This window comes from Carex rostrata, chromosome 8 (genome assembly GCF_964058835.1).
Source record: "Carex rostrata chromosome 8, lpCarRost1.2, whole genome shotgun sequence".
Lineage (NCBI taxonomy): Eukaryota > Viridiplantae > Streptophyta > Magnoliopsida > Poales > Cyperaceae > Carex > Carex rostrata.
In genome coordinates, this window is record NC_135925.1 from 874,039 (window position 1) to 894,645 (window position 20,607).

The window sequence follows — 20,607 nt, forward strand, 5'->3', positions numbered from 1 at the left end:
TAATAATAATGAGAATGTTTAAAACATAATAAAAAAATATATATATATTTTGTTGTTGAACTAGGAGTTGAAGATTAAAACAATTATAACATAACATTAGTCTGAAATTTCGAAACAGTCAGACTTAATCAAATCTTGAAATTTATACCTTACATAAATTAAAGATTTATTAAGAAATATGGAGATTTTTATATACATATCTATATATGTATATTCTTCTTTTAGTAATATCAAACAAGTGGAGGGTCTATTTTGAAAAATGTCCAAAATGCATGTAAACAATTCAACCCTCTCTCTCCCTTCCTTGCTCCCTTGTGTGTTTGCTGCCAAAAGAAAGAGAAGGAGAGATCATCTCTTCTCTCTCAAAAATCCACCAAGAAACCTTGAGAAATTGAAGAAAAGAATGGAAATTGTTGAGAATCTCTCATTCTAGTGGCCATCTAGCTTCCCCATTGGTACTCCCTTTCTCTCCTCTCTCATCAAAAATCTGAATTTTATCTCTATTGCTAGGGTTTTGCTCAAATCTAAAATGTTTGTATAAATGATGAGTAATCTATCTCCATTATGCTTCTAGGTTGTTAATTTAGTGATTCTCTTCTCAATTCTATCTTAATCTTGATTTTCTATCTAGGGTTTGGTTCAAATCCGAAAATTAGAGAAATATTTTGATTTGTCTAGTCTAATCCAACAAACAAAGGTGTTGATTGGTAAGTTCTTCTCTCACTCTCTTAATATCTGAAATTAATTTGGTGTTGATCTCTTTTCTTTGTTCCCTCTTTTGTGTATGGTGATAGTTAAACAAAGTCATAATATTTTTGAGGAAGTGCTAATATTGTCTCTGAAAGGCTTAATATTTATTGAGTATGGTGATAATTAAACAAAGTCATAATATTTTTGAGGAAGTGCTAATATTGTCTCCGAAAGGCTTAATATTTATTGTGTATGGTGATAATTAAACAAAGTCATAATATTTTGATGAAGTGCTAATATTGTCTTCGAAAGGCTTAATATTTATTGAGAAAGGCTTGATCACTTATTCCAAAATGGATTATCTTAAGGAAAGTATATAGAAAATAATATCACTCAAGTAAGCATATCAATCGTCGAACAAATATTGAATTAAGTATATATGTTAATATAGGTGTAGGCTCGGTTGAGCAAGATTTTGCGGGATCTTTCGAGACGTCCGAACTATAAGTGCGAGATACGCTTTTCATAACCAGGTGCGGGGTTTCTGGACTTGTTTGATATTTTATATTCAGAATTAAACTGTGTTTCGATTGACATGTTGATTATTGATTGAATTGCATTATCGGATTGTGTTGCATATGCATTGCATTGCCCAAATAAGTGAAACTTGAATTGTTTTATCTGATTGATTTGCATGCTGGTATGGTTATTAATTGTGTTGATCTGAATGATCTGATTTTGGAATTAAAGTCACCGTGCTTCATATCACCATTGGTTGGTGGATATGGTATTATTGTTATCCACCGTGATGACGTTACCCAGGGGGTGAAATCGGATTTGTCAAAGTCTCTGCAGAGACTTTGATGCCCAGTGTTCTAAAGCTTTAGATCGTCTGGCCCTCGGCAGTTCCCAGTACCGGTTGGGACGAGGGGTAAGTGACTTTGTATTATGATTGTGGTTATATGTGACTTGTGCATCAGAGGCATTACCCAGGGGGTAATGCATTTGGATGGTCAATTTGCTTTATATGGATTTTCTGGATGTGAATTGAAACCAGACTTTTAATTAAACGGTTAGGCCTGTAACTACAGATGAGTGTCATGAGAAAAGGTTTTACCTGGCGCAGCCGTCTGTAGGTGTCTGTAACCCTACAGATGAGAGGGAACGAATTGGGGTCCAGATTGGTGGAACATTTGTAGTTACTACCAGATATTCTGAAACCGAGTTAAACCAAATATTGTGTGATTGAATTTCATCTTGACAATTCTGAATTGTGATTTCATTTGGATGTATGTTGTTGGATTTATGCATTCTTGTTTATATATGGTTATAAACTGATAGGAGTTTTATTTTTGTTTTATTTTTGAATATAATCTGTGATTGCAAGTCCAGGAACGATTTGTGGCAATTTATCGCACTGAGAATTTATTTCTCATCCCCTCTTTTGGGTAAATTTTTCAGGTGCTGGTTCGGCTGATCCGGGAGAGGCACGAGGTCGGTAGGCCCTGGTTTCACCGCTGCCTAGCTTGTCTGGTATTGTGACATTAGAGATTATGTATATAGTTATGTTTTGGTTATATATATATATTCTCTATGTCATTTTGTGATGCGTATCCATCGAGATACGGGTTTTGTATACTGTAACCTGACCAGCTGGGATTTGTGATCTGTTTATGTTATTTATTGGTTTTGTTTGCGCGTTATGTTTTACTTTCTATCATATCGTAATTGCCTAGTAGGTATACGGGCAACCGTATGCCTACGGCAGGAGCATCTGTCACGCCTCGTGGGCCTCGGGGTGTGACAAGTGGTCCCCCTTTATATTTTTTTTTTGTCTTTTAGCGCAGGGGACAAATAGGAGACCGAATGAGGTATTGTTAGTTGTTCCCTTTAATATTACGTCTAGGCGACCACCAAAAGCGATCATAAAGAAAAGAATCAAAAGATGAAATGTATCAACTTCTAAATTACAAGTGAAAAAACATAAAAAGAAAAAAAAGTCATTCAAAAAAAATAAAAAAAAGGAATATCGAAGAATGTGGGCAATATTTTAGAATTCGAAAACAAATGAGAAAACTTAATTGCACGGTGATAGATGCATGCTCCTACTTTTCTTCAATAAATGCTATAGTATATAAAAAAAATCAATAATTCAGCTATAGCGAACTATATAAAACTCTGATAAAAATAAGATGAATTCAAAAACAAGATCAAATCAAATAAACCTAAAAACTAAACGAGAAATTGGGAATGATGCTGTTTTAGCGGCATGGAGGATAGGAAAAAGAAAAAAGAAAAAGAAGTGAATCCCTGAAAATATGATATTTGCCTGATTCATATTAGACAAGCCCAATTAGGCCTGTATTGCCGAATCAGGCCCGTTCGCAAGGTTCAGCTGAGGAATTTCCTTTTATCTTTCCCAATCAATCACTCCTGACTCCTCTCTCTTGAAATTAACCAATTTATCATGTTTAGGTTATAGAATTTTCAATATGTAATTAACCAATCAAATATGAAATACATTTCATCCGAGATTTATGTTGTGCGATCGACAGTATATGAATAATGTTAATCCATTATCAATAATATATATTCCAAATTAATATTCAATATATAATATATGTCGTTGATTATCCTTTTTTTTAATTAGTCACAAAAAAACTCGTACCCTCCTTTTGTATTCAAATGAAATAATCTCATCAGTTTCGAACTACCGTCATTTATACAAAATAATATTGACTTAGCTCTGTAGATAGGGATATAAACTAATAGGATATTTTTCGTTCAAATCCGGATCTATCTGCGGATGTTTGATGAATACAAAATAGATACAAATTCAGATATTTCTAATTGAATGTTTAAATAGTGTTTATTGTGTCATAACAGAACAGCTATACTATTATTGTATCCTTACAGCACATTATAACGCATTATAGTGCCAATAACGTCATAGTTTTTATAGTCCGAAAGTGATATAGTAGCATTGTAGTGTGTCATTTAGAACCCTGCTTCTAACATATATGGGTACCCATGTTTCTTTTGTCAAAGTGCCCATAAACATATATTTCATTAAACACATAAGAGTAGTACATCAAAAAAGTAATAAAAATTACAACCTAATGTTTACAATATGTACTACTAAAGTACAAAGTTGAGATATAATATTAGACAAGAAGCGTTTTTGAAAACATTCAGCTATAAAGAAACTAAAAAAAGATATAGAGATATGGTCATCACGTGAACACAAATTTGATTATTCTTGCTTGATTGAAATAATAAGAGTTTAGACTTTTAGTGATTTGTTCCTCCGTATATATTTTGTCTAGTTTCATCTGACCGACTATACCGTATCTAGTTAATATGGGCATGTATATTTTCAAGCGGATACTAATACACATACATATATGATATTTGATTTCTTAAATGGATACAGACATTAATTTGATTAATTATCCAGATTCTAGTATATCTGTTTTAGATGTTGATATATCATTTTGATTTGAACTTTGAATTATATTATAAATGATTGGACAAAATTAATCATAGCTGTAATTATTCAACTATATATACACATGTTACATCTTTATTAAGGATTACAATTTTTTGATACATTTCGACTAACAATATATTGATATTAGTGAGGTAATTTTCTTATTAATAAATAAATTATTATCTAATATATTTAAGAACAAATATAATGTGATTAACTTTTACAAACATGCATATAATATACCCTTTTCATGAAATATGTCGTAATTTTATTTTCATACCCGAATTATATTTATATTTGTACCCGTACTCGTTTAAGATTCAATATGTATCTACATTAATTTAGTATATGGTTTGTATATGTATTTATATCCATATCAAAAAAAATTAGAAATAGATATGAATACGATTAAATTATGAGGAGGGATCAAATGCCTCTATTTTTTGTGTCTCCATCATGTCTTTATTTTTAAAAAAAGTTTAATAACTGAAAATTTGAAACTTAAAAGTCAAAATAAAACCATTGGATATGATCTACATTATTTTATCTATGCACGTGTAAAAAATTATGACATTTCAATTTTATTTTGGTTGTCATCAAGAACTTGTAAAAACATACTAATGCGGATAATTTATAAACATTGATTCAAATATAAACAAAATCAAAATGTGATAATTTTTTATGAGTACAGAGAAAAAATAACATAGAACACATATAACAGTTTTATTTTAATGTTTATGATTTAAATTTTGAGTTATTAACGTTTTAAAAATAAAAATATAATGGGCATTTGAAATCTCCACTGCCTCAATTTATTTGGTTGGGTTCAAGTATGACTAAATGATAAAAAATCTTGGCTGGTAATTGAAGGGGAGTAGACAACCAACCCAATAGACATAATTATACCACAAACCATCAACATGCAAAGAAACCGCAGGCGAAATCTTGAATTGAATACTTGATCCGAATTAGGTTACAAGCAAAGCAATGGAATTAAAACCAGTATTTGCATTCTTAGATAACGACTGATCCTTAGAAAAGTTAGGTATTCCACGTAGGATATTAGTTCCAGACGTTTCTGCTTCCATGTCAAATCATCCTACTCATTGGAATTTGAATTCATTGCCTCATAATCTCATTGGAGAAAGACAAGAATTTTAGTTGGCAGGTCGCCATTTCTCTCCTTTTTCATTTTTTCTTCTTCTTTATTCTGTTACATTTTGTCGGGCATCATTTAAGGCACATACATTTCAGTATTTGATGTATATCTGACTCTACTCTAAATTCTCTAATTCAATTTGAAGGCTCACTAGAGTCTAGACCAACTTTACTATTTTACTAAACACTTGCAACAATTAATTTACTGGTGACAAGTGAAATCGCTTTTGCAAAGTTTCAATTGAATAGGTTTCCTAAGCATGTAGGCCTGTCATAGTTAGGTAAGACTAGGTTTCTGTTTGGATAGAAAAGAAAAGAAAAAATGATTTTTGCACAATCGGACTCTGTCTGAGCTCACTCATCGAGAATTCGTATCACCTAATTAGGTAACAGAATATTTCTTTTAAGATATGGAACGTCTTGGTCCGGATTCGGATGGTCGTTGAGTTTAAACTTTGCTTGTTGTATCATAAATTTTATTCAAATTACAATTTTGTACATGATATGATATCTTAAAAAAGAAATCATAAACATGACAGAGATTTATATTGGTGAAAGATCTAGGAGCAAGGAGGATCCCCGTAATTATAAGCACCTCTCAACACAAAAATTTTAAAGAAAAGATTAAGCATAGACAAACTAATTAAACAAATGAATCTTCTCATTATTGCAATTTATGTCGGAGGATTCGACTTCTCTTCCTTTATTTGGAGTCAGGAAAGTACGCTGGATAAATGGCAAACATGCAAATCGTGCTACAATTTGACATTATGGAAGGGAAAGATATGGAAAATGATTTCCTCATTAACAATTTAATGTAACATTATAATGCCAAAAATTGTCATAGATTTTTTCCATGCAAATAGTCATTCACAGTCACAGTAGGCCTTATGCCGGATTTATATTACATAAAAGCTCTGCCAATGAAAGCCAATATCTATCTCAAGTTCTGAACTATAACAGAGAAGAAAATATGAAACCTAACAATGCACATTGTACAAAACCACCTGCAACACTGCACGAGACTCAGTCTCGTGCTGAGTCTCGTGCTTTCCATGCAAGAAGTATATACCAACCTATATTATAAAAACTTACAAGATGGAACAAGAATTCGGGTTCTCCTCCACACTTCTCACAAAGTACTGACTGTTCATGTAAGGGTTGTACTGAGCAGTCACGTAAGGATTGTATGACCGGTACGCATTCATCAGATGCTGGTAATTCTGGTACATAAGCTCATTCGGATCGATCACTTTCTTTTTCTCCTCGGCTTCCTTTTTGGGCTCGTCTTTCTTTTCTTCTTCCTTTTTAGCCTCTTCCTTTTTGGGCTCTTCTCCTTTTTTGGGCTCCTCTTCTTTCTTGGGCTCTTCTTTCTTTTCTTCTTCCTTCTTTCCCTCTTCTTTTTTGGGTTCTTCCTTCTTCTCTTCCTTTTTCTCTTCCTTTTTTTCTTCTTTTTTCTCTTCTTTTTTCTCAGGTTCTTTAGCGGGTCCAATCGAGACGATACTAGCAGGCCAGAATTTCCTTAATTTACTGACAACGGCAACAGGGTCAACTGGTCCGATCACGATCAATTTTTTATCCTTCATGTTCATCTCAATAGAATCAATGCCTGTTAAATAAATGAAGGGCATAAAAACTACTCTTATTAGGTAAAGCGGATTTATGTCATCACATGTCATTTTGAATAATTTAATGTGTACAACAAAACCAAGGGGAATTTCAAAAATTCAAGCAAAAAGTGAAACGGTACCATGAAGGGTGGCTACAGCCTTTAAAGCCTTCTGCTTTTCCTTGTTGTCATGCAAATCCAAGTGGACAACAATTTTCTGTCAAAATAAAAAAAAGGTCGGTTGTTTAATTACTTTCTTAAACTTTTTAAAAAGTACTCTTGCATCACCCACATAAATAAATAAATCAACCAAGTCCATAATTCATAAACTAAAGAGGTTAATTAATTGTCAGAATCATCACTAGTTAATCAATAATTACAAGTAAATCAACCCAAGGGCCAAGGGCCAAGGCCATGTAGTTTGTAAAACTAATTCATGAGAAAGAAATATGTTTCAAATGAATTTTCCAGATAACACTGCGAGACTTGATGAATTCCACATATAATTTGATTTTATAGAGAGCCTCAATCAAATTACAATCATAATAACTATGGGCCTAAGAAACAATTAGCCCAATTATAACATAAAAATTCTTTCTAAATATTTAAGATAAATAATTATTATATTTTATCCATTATAGAAGGGAATAATTAATGCCCGTATCTTTTTTAGAAATGCCTACATGCAACTACCCAAGTGTTTTCTACTCGAAATAAACAATACTCTGAATTGCTCGCTGAGATCTAATCGACAAAAGATAGAGCAAAATCGAAGAGATCTGATCACATGCTAAGACAAAACAGAATCGGGCATTGCAATACCGGATTGAATTTTTTAATGAAAGATATAATAATTTGATAATCCAAATAAATTAGCTCTAACTCTAACCCTAACAGTGACTGACAGATGGACCTGTCTTAGGTAGATCCCACCTAGTCAACATGATAATAGACCTAGTCGAGGGTTCTAGATTAACTTCAGTGCCGCCTAATTACGAGAATCAGTATAATCTTCGAACTTTTAAAAAAAAAAGCCAAGTACGAAAAAAGAATTAAAACAAAGATAAAATGAAAAATCGAACCTTCATTTTGGGAGATTCCACTGAGATCCAGTTAGCACACAGATTTTTAAGTTTGAAATCAAATAGAGGCAGGAGTAGATTGCAAATATATATGCAATGGAGGTTAGTAGTAGGAGAGAAGGAGGGATGGAGTAAGAAGGCAGTAAGAGAAGTTAGGCGGAGGTATGAAGAAGCAATACACCTCTGAATAATGATCTGACGATCTTGGTACAAGAAATATTTAAGAGACAGAGAGTGGGTGTTTGGTCTGACGTGGCAGTGAATGGGACAGGACCGAGATCGGATCCCAAGTTCGTCTGGGAATGGCTCAATGGACATTGGAACAAATTTGGTCCGGCGCCCAGTACATACCGTTTAATCGGCACAGAGATGCGTGTAATATTATCCCCGCAACTCTTTAAGTTGTACACACAGATCTTGATGATAATCAGACGGTTAGGATAGGGTAAAGGATAGAATTTATACCGATACCCATCGGACTTCCACAATCCCTTCTGCCGTTGTATTAAATACATTGAATTGAAGTAAGCAAATATCCACCGTCCATTATACATCATAAAAACGTGGGTAATTCTAGATTTCTAGGTACCCGACTTCAGAATCGGGCAAGAGCTATCTGAGTTATGATGTTAAATAAACGGTGAGATATACCTGAGACTATGATTTCATAAATATTTGAGAGGAGACAATCCCGGTTTCTTTGTAGACTGTTGGTCTGTACTCTGTAGCCACCGTCCCTCACTCCCTTGGGTCTCTCAGTGTAGGGCCCACTATGATCCTTTTCTGTATAAATAGTGGAACTGATACAGGAAAGGAAAAGGTTAGCCTCTTTTTCAAGCTAACCTGCCAAATTAGAAAAATAATAAAATAGACATTCAGGTTAACTAAAGTAGCTTTTTAATGGAATATACATGTATTTAAATAGAAATCAATCTCGCGCAAAAGGTTAACTACTTTAATCGTTATTTCCTAATTTATTTCCTTGTGGAATTAGGATCCAAGTATCTTTCATTTTTTTTCATTAATTGTGTTAATATTGGCATCTTAGGAAGGAATTTTGGGAACCTAATCTCAAAACTATCAAATTTAATTTGGAATCACAAATTCAAATTGTTAATGTTGATATGCTAACTTTTTTTTGTTATGTAATCAACTCATTTTAAGGTAAGGAATAGATGTCGAAGATTGAATATGCGATCCTGATAAAAGGAATTTCTAGAAGAAAAAAAAAAAGAGTTATTTGTTTTTTTTAAGATGGTAAAAATAAAAAATTTGGAAACAAAAGATTTAAATGTTGAATGTTAACTATTAAGTAAACTAAATTCAATAATTGCATATACTTTTTGAAATTCATTCGATATATTTTCTTAGTTGAACTAACAAATATTTTGTTGAACTTAACTAGAGATGTGGTATTCAATCAACACTCATAAATATGAATTAAAACATTTTTTTAAAGGTGATGGAAGGGATGAAGACATCTCCCTTTATATAAATAGAGATCCCTACACAAATAGCAATGGCTTAATCAATTATGTTATGCATGTTTTTTTTAATCAATTAGTTTTATATAATTGAGTTTGTGACAACAATTATGAAAATAATACTCTCTTCCAATCAATGCAACGGTACAATTAATCAAGTTGATTCGGTTGGTTGTTTTAAGAAAGAAAATTGGTTTTAAAAAGAATATTGATATGTAGCATGTGTTTTGACTAGAATATTAATTTGTAACAGAGAATCCAGATGGATTGTGTACTGAGAAGAACAGAGAAGACAACTCGACCAGCTACCAGCCTACCAGACGACTTCACAGGTGATATAGTACATTGGTATAATGTGACCACGGTCTTTAGGTGCAACTTACGAGGGATGGCTGCTCCAGCTGGAATGCGGATCCTCTGCATTAACTCAAAAGAGAATCTTTCCAGCTAATGAATTTCAACCGTTTGATTTTAAACGGAGCCAATCCGGTCCCTGCTTATGATATAGGGGGCTTTTAATATTAGTGCGAATCTAATTACACTAATCTTAAAATAGATTGGATGGTCAGGATTCATTAACTCAAAAGATTGCTTTTTAAGTTAATGCAGAGGATACGAATTCCTCCAGCTGATGGTATTTTAGACTGTTGGCTTTATATTCGAATTGAAGTCCCCGTACCACGCAGTCTGTTGCTCTTATCGACTCCGTTACGCTCCTCTCCAGTTGCAGTTGCCCGGGCTGGCGGGCTTCAATGATGATCGATGCGCATCTTGATCGTGCAATTCAGATTTGACAACTCAGATGCACTTTACCTGACCGGATAAGCAACCCAGATCTTTTATGTCCAAACATTTCGGACCAATATAGAATTATAGATACTTTAAAAACCGGGGTGGGGTGGTCTAACTCTAACTCTAAATCTCTAATAGATCATCTATTGGATATATAAAATTTGATTTAATGTCTTATTAAAGCTGTGCCAACTGTCAACTGAATTAAAATCCGCACGGTCAGTTTTAAGATATGCGCGGATCATGTGCGAAACCATATCAGAGTTGCTCGATTCACATCAAAATTCGTGTTGTTAGCTTTGTGATCTGCGCCTATCACTGTGCATGAATCTTAAAGTGTAAAACAACGACTACTCTTAAAGCCGGCATGTTCGCATATTAATCAAACCGCACCCTAAACCCTAAACCCTAAAAGAACTAATTTGGTTTGATGTCATGTTACATGTAGAAGCAGTGAAGCACATGTAAATTAAAGCTTCAATATATTAATCAAACCGCACGCTCACAGTCAGATTGAAAGCTGCAGTTCAGAAAATGGTGAAAGCCGGCATGCTTACATGACATGACATAACAACCAAACGAGTCGATTTCAATTAATTACAACTACTCTTTCATGCATATTTCTTTTTAAAGGCAGCTTTGCGTATTGTTTGGTTGTGCTATTTCTGGCGGCAAGGAATTAATTAAATTAAAATCGATCGTTCCATCATCATTCGTCAGGAACAAAGACTTTTGGATCACAAGCCTGTATACCTTGTTCTTATCAATTTGATAAAATTCCAAAGCCATATCGATATCGTTCGTTTCTTTTGTGTAAGACTTTTATATCCAAAATATACACATTATTACATAAATTCCACACAAAGATACTCATGGATAGCATTAGTATAAATATTTAATTATATATTTAAATACTTGAGATTTCAAATTTAAACATAAAAAACTTGAAGAACGAACAAATAATTTTACAAGTTCAAAAATACCATTAATAATTCAACTAAACATCAGATAACTAAAATATAAACATGTCATAATTGAATTTTATATATCAGAGAGTTCAATTTTAAACACCTCACAGCAGTGCTAGCTCCAGTGTTTGGAGAGGAGAGGATAAGTATATGATGTAAAATTTCAGATATAATTAATCATCTGCAGAGACATTGTACGTGGTCACGTGGAGAAGGACTAAGCACGTGAGATATGGGCCACGATGTCTTCTTTTCTTTTTTCTTAATTAAAGAATAATTAATTAGTTGAGTAAAGCTAGGGTATGATGTGCTCACCAAGAGAGTTTGGTGAGCACAACTCTAAAAATTCATCGGATCGACTTCAAACGCCGAATTCAAACCGTTGAAATCCATGTGTTTCATGAGTGATGCATGTGCATGCAAAATTTTGAAAGTTTTGAGTTCATTTGCTACACGGTCAAGCGGTCAAGCGGTCAAATAAATGAACATTTTATTAAGTTAATTTATAAGTTGTTTTATATAGTCAATTTTTATTATTTCTTTGACCGCTTGACCGTGTAGCAAATAAACTCAAAACTTTCAAAATTTTGCATGCACATGCATCACTCATGAAGCATATGGATTTCAACGGTTTAGATTTGACATTTGAAGTCGATCTGATGAATTTTTGGAGTTGTGCTCACCAAACTCTCTTGGTGAGCACATCACACCCTAACTTTACTCTAATTAGTCATTCTCTGTCAGGACTCAGGAGGCGAGAAGAATATATATAATTAATGAGTAGAACTAGGGTGCTCTTAATCTCACCAAAGTTTTGGTGAGCTTAACTCTAAAACTTATCAAATCAATTTCAAATGACGAATCCGAACTGTTGAAACCCGCCTACCTTACGTGTGATGCATCTACATATGAAAATTTTAAACATTCGAATTAATTTAGTATAAAGTCAAGCGGTCAAAATTAGAAGGTTAATAAATTAATTTTAGTGCATTCATTTTTGAACGTTTTTTGACCGCTTGACTTTATACTAAATTAATTCGAATGTTTAAAAATTTCATATGTAGATGCATCACGCGTAAGGTAGGCGGGTTTCAACGGTTCGGATTCATCATTTAAAATCGATTTGATAAGTTTTAGAATTAAGCTCACCAAAACTTTGGTGAGATTAAGAGCACCCTAGTTCTACTCATTAATTATATATATTCTTCTCGCCTCCTGAGTCCTGACAGAGAATGACTAATTAGAGTAAAGTTAGGGTGTGATGTGCTCACCAAGAGAGTTTGGTGAGCACAACTCCAAAAATTCATCAGATCGACTTCAAATGTCAAATCTAAACCGTTGAAATCCATATGCTTCATGAGTGATGCATGTGCATGCAAAATTTTGAAAGTTTTGAGTTTATTTGCTACACGGTCAAGCGGTCAAAGAAATAATAAAAATTGACTATATAAAACAACTTATAAATTAACTTAATAAAATGTTCATTTATTTGACCGCTTGACCGTGTAGCAAATGAACTCAAAACTTTCAAAATTTGGCATGCACATGCATCACTCATGAAGCACATGGATTTCAACGATTTGAATTCGGCGTTTGAAGTCGATCCATTATTCCAACCTAGTTCTACTCATAATTAATAATTGATAGGAGCCGGTTTGTGTTGTTCGGATGTGTGATCCTGAGCCATCCATTATTCCAACCCATCACCTTTCTCAATTTTTTAATGACCACTTGTTACTTTTCTATTACAAAATTATCATACATACGTGCAAATCAATCGTACAATGGATATACATCTCCATGTTTATTATATTGTTGTCACTTCTTTTGCTTGTATAATTTTCAAATTTCGCATTGCTCCGAGAAAGTTTACACGTTCCAATATAACCATATATTGGCAGGGGCGGACCCACAAGGTCTTGGGGGGAACTATTCTATCTGAATTTTGAATTTTAGTAAAGATCATAATGTTTCAATCAATTTTGTCTTATTCGAAATTTCTTTTACCCTCTAAATTTTTTATTTGTAATTTAGGTTAAATTTTGAATCAAAATTAAAATATATTTTTTGAATTATGATTGATAATTAGAATTATAGGTAAAGAATTAGAAATTACAAATCAAAGTATTGGAAAGTAAGTTAAAGTATTATTTTTTATCGAGTACTTAATTAGTTAATGAGTTTAAATCTGATTAGCTATAAAACCCGATTCAATATTTTTGTGCTATTTCTGATGAAAATTCTGAGTCCGCCCCTGTATATATATTAGTTAGTTTGCATATATAAGAACAATATTATTTGTGTTAGTGAATGACAGAATAGCACAAAGAAAAAGGGATCATTCGAATTAGTTCCAGAATACCATTAATACTAATTTCGTGTTGTTTGGATTTGTGTAATTAAATTAGTGATAGAAAGAAAGAATAAGTAATGGAATAGAGCTAGGATCGATGTTCCTAAGCTCACTAATATTTTTGGTGAGTTTAATTTGAAAACATATCAGATTAGTTTCAAATAATGAATGAAAATCATTGAAAATGATTGATTATACGAGTGATGTGTTAATTTAATTGAACCGCACGCTGAGAGGTGAGAGGCTGAGAGCGCATGCAGGAGTCAGACCGAAAGCTTGAGTTCAGAAAATGGTGATCGCCACCTAGCTAGCGGGTACTTATCTTTCCATGACATTCCAATCAGAGACAAGTCGTTTTCATTAGCACAGCTTAATTGCTATTCAAAACTCAAAAGGAAGGCAGCTATAGTTCACAGTTGGGTTGTTTCTGGCGCAGGAATTAAATTCTATCGATCGTTTATAAAAGTTTCAATCATGATTGGTCAGGGAGAAAGACTATGAATCAGCCTATGAATCATGAGGCGTGAAGAATATTAATAGGAGCGGTTTTTGTTGTCCAGATCCAGTCATCCAGATGTCATCCGTCACCTTTTTCAATTTCTTCATCAGCACTTGCTATTTTTTATTATTAGATATTAAATCATACGGCCAAATCAATTGTTCAATGACTGTTTCCTAGTTGCGTGCTTATTATTTATTAGTTTTAATGTGTGTGTGTGTATATATATATATATATATTCTTCATCTTGGACTTCTTTTACATGCATATATAATTTTAAAATTATGCATTAGTCCAACCAATAATCATACTGCCCACTAATAAAAAAGAAGAGGATTAATGCTGCATGAAGAGCAATGCATATAATATACATACATATTGTCATTTGTCAATGACATATCATGACATTAATTTACTTTTAAGTTAATAATCTATCTAATTCATTAAATGACAAGTCATAAATATTAATTCACTTTGCGTACTTAAGACTAATAATTGGCTTTGGCATTGCATACAAAATTTAATTTATGGTCTAATTCTCAACAAAATAAAATAAAATAAACCAAAACACCTTGATTTTGGGAGATATCCAAAACTATACAGGCTGCCAAGCCAATCTGCGGTCCCAAAAACAGAGGGCCGCTAAATGAATTTGCGGACCCTGATTAATAAAAAAAACAATCTCAGATTCGTTTCCTGCGGCCCCAAAAACTAAGGGCCACATTAGCAATAAATTAAAAAGGAGAAATAATTTGAGACTTCTAAATGTGATTTTTTTTTTTTAATATTGGAGTTGGACGGATTGAACCACCAATCTCTCCTAAAAAAAATCTTCCTTCTTTTGTTAATTTAACGACTGCTAAATTTGAATGTGCATTCACACAAAGAACATTAACTTAAAGTAGATGGACTTGGCTACGGTGCTATGGGTAGCTAAGAGGCCTCCCGTGCTATGGCTCAATATTCGACTTTTCAAAATTCTAACGGTCGATCCGAACCGTTCATCTTGTTCTTCATATTAATATGTGCTTGGAGACCAAATTTTACATTTTTTGAAAAATTTTTTACTATTTTTTTAGATTTATTGAAAATCGCTGTTTTTCAGACAAATCTGAACCATAAAAAACAGCGATATTCAATCAATCTAAAAAAATAGTAAAAAATTTCCAAAAAATGTAAAATTTGGTCTCCAAACACATATTAATATGGAGAACAAGATGAACGGTTCAGATCGACCGTTAGGATTTTGAAAAGTCGAATATTGAGCCGTAGCACGGGAGGCCTCTTAGCTACCCATAGCATATTAGCCAAATCCTAAAGTAGATATGATTCTTAATAATATCATTATTAAACTAAAGAAAATTTGTATTTACTTTCTATTATACATTGTACACCACTAAAATCTGCGTTTAACTGTGAATAAAATAATGACTAATTAATACCGTGTATAAATTCACAGAAATAGTCATTTCCGAAATAATGATTAACTCCGACAGTTTTATTACCACGAACACCCACACAGTGATAAAACATATTATAATATTTCAACTCTATCGAGAAAAGTTCTACATATATACATTTTTTTATTTACTATTTTAAAATATTTGTAATTCGGATTACATCTAAGGTTAGAATTAGAATTTTTTTTTTTTTTGAATTTTGATTGTTAATGAGAATTATAAGTTAGAATATCAAAAATTACCAGTCAAAGTATTAAAAAAATATAAGTTAAAGTATTATCTTTTATGGAGTACTCAAATAATTAATAAGTTTAAACTCAATTAGTTATTTAAATCCAATTCAATATTTTTTTTACCTCCTAAAATAATCTCAGGTCCTCCCATGTTCAAACCAATCTCCAACAAACTACAAGCTATGAGTTTTTTTTTTTTTTTTTTTTTCTTCAAAGCCCGTAGGCGCATTACACTTTAATAGAGAATTCAATCAAAAGAAACTCAGTTTAGTTCCAATCTCTATCTTTTTGATGCAGAGACTTCACTGTTTAACAAGGAAGGGTATGCCCGACGCAATTTCAACCATTAATCCTTCCTTATTTCGTCAGTTTATCAGCCATATCATTCTGACTTCTTTGAACATAAACAAAAATAAAAGATTTATTCTCCTGCATCAAACTCCATACTTGTAGAATTTCATCGAACGCTCGCCAATCTGCATTTATTGGAGGTTGTTGTCTTAAGCAAATATTCACTAGCTCCAAGCAATCCCTAGTCCAGCCACTGTCAGAACTCAGAACCGAATCTCTCAATGCCATAGCTTTCACTTGTAATGAGCAGAGCCACTAAATTAAATGATACTTAAAATTAGGAAATAACTCGCGGACTAGAATCATCATAAATTAAATCCCCTCCTAAATAAAGCATCTCCATTATCTTCTTGTTTGACTTCTTTTCATTTAGTTAATAAAATGTCATTTGCTTTTGCGTTTTCACTTTGTTACCGTATGCTTTTTTGGATGAGAATAAACTTTAGTGGTCCAATAAATCTTTAAATGGATTCAATTTGCGTAAGCAAATAGTTGACGGGTGGCTATCACTTGTACCACTAATGACTTTTAGACAAAACAAATATGGACTCTCCAACTTCAAAAATTTCATGATTTTTTTTTTTGTTTTTTTTGGGGGGTTGGGTTAACTAGAGACCCCAAATTTTTATTTATGCCATATTCAAAAAATCATGTTTCGGAGGATCTCGAAAAATACCAGGGCATCCAAGCTAATATACGTCTCCATTCTTGAAAGGTTGCAAATTAACTTAGTGGCCCCTCAAAAACTCAAAAAATACACTGTAATATTAAATATATTTATATTTTTGAGGAGCCTCCAAATCAATATGAGGTCCCCTAAGAATAGGAGTCCGCATCGTCTGCATTAACTCAAAAGAGCATCGTTTGAGTTAACGCATCTAGGCCATCTGATTTTAAACAGAGTCAATCTGGCTACAACCTATAATTCAAGGGCTCTTTAATATTAGTGTGGATCTAGTCTATTCAAGGGCTCTTTAATATTAGTGTGGATCTAGTCTATTCAAGGACATTTAATTTATGAAAAATTGTATCTATTTTTGAAAAAAAATAAAAACTTTAAGTTATTTAATCATTATTATTCAAAAAGAATTCTCAAAATAGATACAACTTTTCATAAATTAAATGTCCTAGAAGGATCACAATATTTTCTAGATTACATAGAAGTGACTTTTGAACCGGGATCAATAACTCAGAATCTAAGCATTTTTATTTTTTTTTCCAATAACACATAAAGAAATATATTAATTTTTCTTACAGCCGCGAAAAATCCGGCCTGAAAAATATTGATCCGGGTTATTTGTTACAGTCTTTCTAATAAATCAAATTATAATGTATTCCATCTATTTTCAAAGAAATATATCTAACATTTCTAATATTTCAATACAAAAAATAAAAAATAAAAACAAATTTCTGTTTTATAAAAAAAAAAAAAATTCAGCCCGTGAAAAAATTCCACGGGTGGGGTATTTTTAAAATTGTTACTAAACTTTGATTATTATTATTAAAATATTTTTTTAATGGAGTAAAAATAAAAATGTCGGAAATATACAATAATTTTTGTCTGAATGGATTGATCCGAGAGAAAGTTGGCGAGCCCATCCGGATTCTCTCTTTTATGAGGGTCAAATTGTTTTACACACGCAACCCAATTATTTTCTTCCATCTTTCCTTTTTCTTCTCTCTCGACACTTGACTGCTCAGAAAATTGATATATATTCTATCCTTTTGTCCTCGAGCAAAAATTCAAGTCCTTTTGTGGTAGGGCTATACCGCTATAGTCACTTACGTATGCACAAATTGAAAATGTTATTTTGGTACAAGTGTTAGATTTGGTGGGAAGTTACTCGAACCAGTATATATAATAGCGCAATATTATCATTAAATTAAGTGATTTGAGGTGTTCATCTAGTAAAGATTTAACTTGATCTAAAATAAAAATTAAGCATATATACAAATTCAAAAGTTTATAAGCAACTATATATTATTGGTACTTTAATATATCTAAATACAACATAAGTCAAATATATTTTTACAGATAAAATATAGTTTAGTTCTGGCTTTTGACTTGATCAGCAATTTATTTTCTATTAGATAATTAAAATTGTTGCTAGAGATAGTATAACAAAATTTGAAAAATATATATATATATAAATCTTCATATTATGTTAGCAGATAATGAATAGATCTCCCCTTGTGCATAAAAATAATTCGTATGTCAATTTATTATAATATTTTTTGTTGCAATAAAATATTACTACCTATTGATTTTATTGTTGATATTTTGAGTACAAAAAAAAGATATATCTTAGTTGTTGGATTGTTTTATATGCAAATCAACCACTTCCTTGATAAAAGTTATTGACAGATAGTCACCCTACAGGCCTACATTGACAAAATAAAATAAATAAAAAATTTCAAGACCCAATTCAATATAGTGCAATTTAAAATTTGCTTAGTTATTCATAGAAAAACAATTAAATTCCAAAAAAATTAACACATAATAAAAAACAATGGACTCATCTAGAAGACTAGAACTATCAATTTTCATTTGGAAGGTCCTGTCAATTATACGAAATGGATGTATCATAATAGAACTTAATTGGAAAGGAATATTTTAGGAATAAAGTTATGCATGCCCGCCAATTTCTTCAGTGGAGATAGAATTATTTTTGAATTAATCTCGAGCTAACTTGTTGCTTCTAGAACCAACACAAAAACGAAAATTATACCAAGTAGAGCGAATGCATCATTAATTGTTTATTTTTAGCTTGTGTCAATATAATGTTGCCATGTAACTTTCTGACTGTATATTTGTTCCTATCTATTACACTTACACATCAAGTTTGATATGGACCATTTGCATTTTGAATTTAACCATTTAGATTTGTTTCTGGCACTGTTCTATTAATTTAAGGTTTGTTTTGTATTGTTGCCAAATTCAGGGTTATTAATTAATATTGCTTTCAAAATTAATTAATTAAAATATTTGGGACAACATATGACACTTTTAGAATTTAGATTTGGCGCTCCATGACTTGAAAGGGTTGCCATGGCAGAACAGAGCGTATAAAGAAAAGAAGGCGGAGGCAGAGATAAAAAATAAAAAATACTGATGTAAAAAGTTCGCTAAAAGACATCGATCCGTTTCGCTCTCCTCCTGTCCGCTCCCCTTCAGAGTTCAGATGATATATAATATAGTTGTAGTCTTGTAGAGATAGAGAGAATAATTGAGCACAAACTAAATACACTCAGATCGGTACCCTCCGCTTCCTTTTCTTCCCCTCGCATGGGATCACCCCTTCTGGAGTGAGTCAATTTTAGAGAGACATTAAAAGCCCAAAAGAACGGCCTTTAATTAAAACCATCCACCAAGGCCCACAGCCCATTTATGCTTCATTTACCTGGTTTACCTACGGTCCATATACCCTGTTTTTTTCTAAGTTATTAAATTTTGATGTATCGGAAATGATAAATTATGTATATATTAAATTTGTACAGGTTTATATTTTTAGGAGTATTAAATATTTGCACAAAATATTTTTGTTTGGATTCATTAAAGTTGATGGGCACTGTATAAAAAACAATACTGGTATTTGACTTCTCTTGATAAAGATAAGTTTGAATTTTATATAAAATTTTAATACACTAAAGATTGTAAACCATGTATAAAGTTAAACTTATAAAGAGTACATCATTTTCAATGCATCAAAATTTATATATACGGATAAGAGATATATTCTTGATAAATATTAAAATTTAAAAGGCTAGCTAAACCTCCATCCTTTAAATAAATAAAAAATAGAATACATAAATTCTTGATATATATGGCTCCTCAAGCGATATATTTCTCAGTTCCATATAAACTTCACATATATTCCCTTTGAAAAGAATGAACATGAAGTATTTTTCGGATAGAAAAAAAGAAGAAGAAAAATATGAAATATCTGCTTGATGTTGATGTTGAAGAGGTAGGTGGTAGATCAGTCATTAAATTAGCGATGAAGGGTCCAGATCAATGAAAGCTCTCCTTCAATAAGAACTTCCGATTGGAGGCAATCAGCACCTACACACTGCCACACTGGTATGATAACTGGTAAGACATCAGCATCCTTGTAATCTCAAGTATTCCAGCTGTCATTGTTTTGATTAGAGAAATTAATTTTGGTGCCATTTGCATGTCTTGATGCGCAGCTTCTCTGTAGCACTTAATATGTGATTGGAATTGAAAAATGAAACGGGCGTTATCCGTTAAAATCATGGATTATAATATTAATATTTTTACTATGGATAATATTATTGCACATGTGAGTGCGTATATCATGCCATATAAAAGATGGCGTTCAATACCTGTATGAATATAAAATGTTACAAGAATGATCTTTTCTATCGGCATAATTATGGCTATATTTTGGTTACGCTGTTTTATTTCGAACATGCA

At 32.2% G+C, this 20,607-nt stretch overlaps 1 protein-coding gene and 1 long non-coding RNA gene across 2 annotated transcripts; one reads left to right on the top strand and one right to left on the bottom strand.

Moving 5' to 3' along the window:
- Positions 1-316: 316 nt before the first annotated feature.
- On the top strand, positions 317-2,380 carry LOC144558465 (uncharacterized). Its single transcript, XR_013512921.1, has 4 exons — positions 317-455; positions 632-707; positions 1,142-1,223; positions 2,152-2,380. It is a non-coding gene; the product is annotated as an uncharacterized LOC144558465 (long non-coding RNA).
- A 3,751-nt stretch (positions 2,381-6,131) lies between these two features.
- Positions 6,132-8,240, bottom strand: LOC144558215 (heavy metal-associated isoprenylated plant protein 39-like). Its single transcript, XM_078307000.1, has 3 exons — positions 8,030-8,240; positions 7,089-7,164; positions 6,132-6,947 (listed from the first exon to the last, which is right to left on the bottom strand). Exons 1-3 carry the CDS (start codon positions 8,033-8,035, stop codon positions 6,430-6,432), a joined length of 600 nt encoding a protein of 199 aa, XP_078163126.1. The 5' UTR covers positions 8,036-8,240; the 3' UTR covers positions 6,132-6,429.
- Positions 8,241-20,607: the final 12,367 nt, after the last annotated feature.

What these genes read in the sequence shown, in the direction of transcription:
- LOC144558215 (XM_078307000.1), bottom strand. An exon ending in GGCTGTAGCCACCCTTCATG is followed by an intron (nt 6,948 to 7,088) that starts GTACCGTTTCAC and finishes TTTATTTAACAG; the next exon opens with GCATTGATTCTATTGAGATG.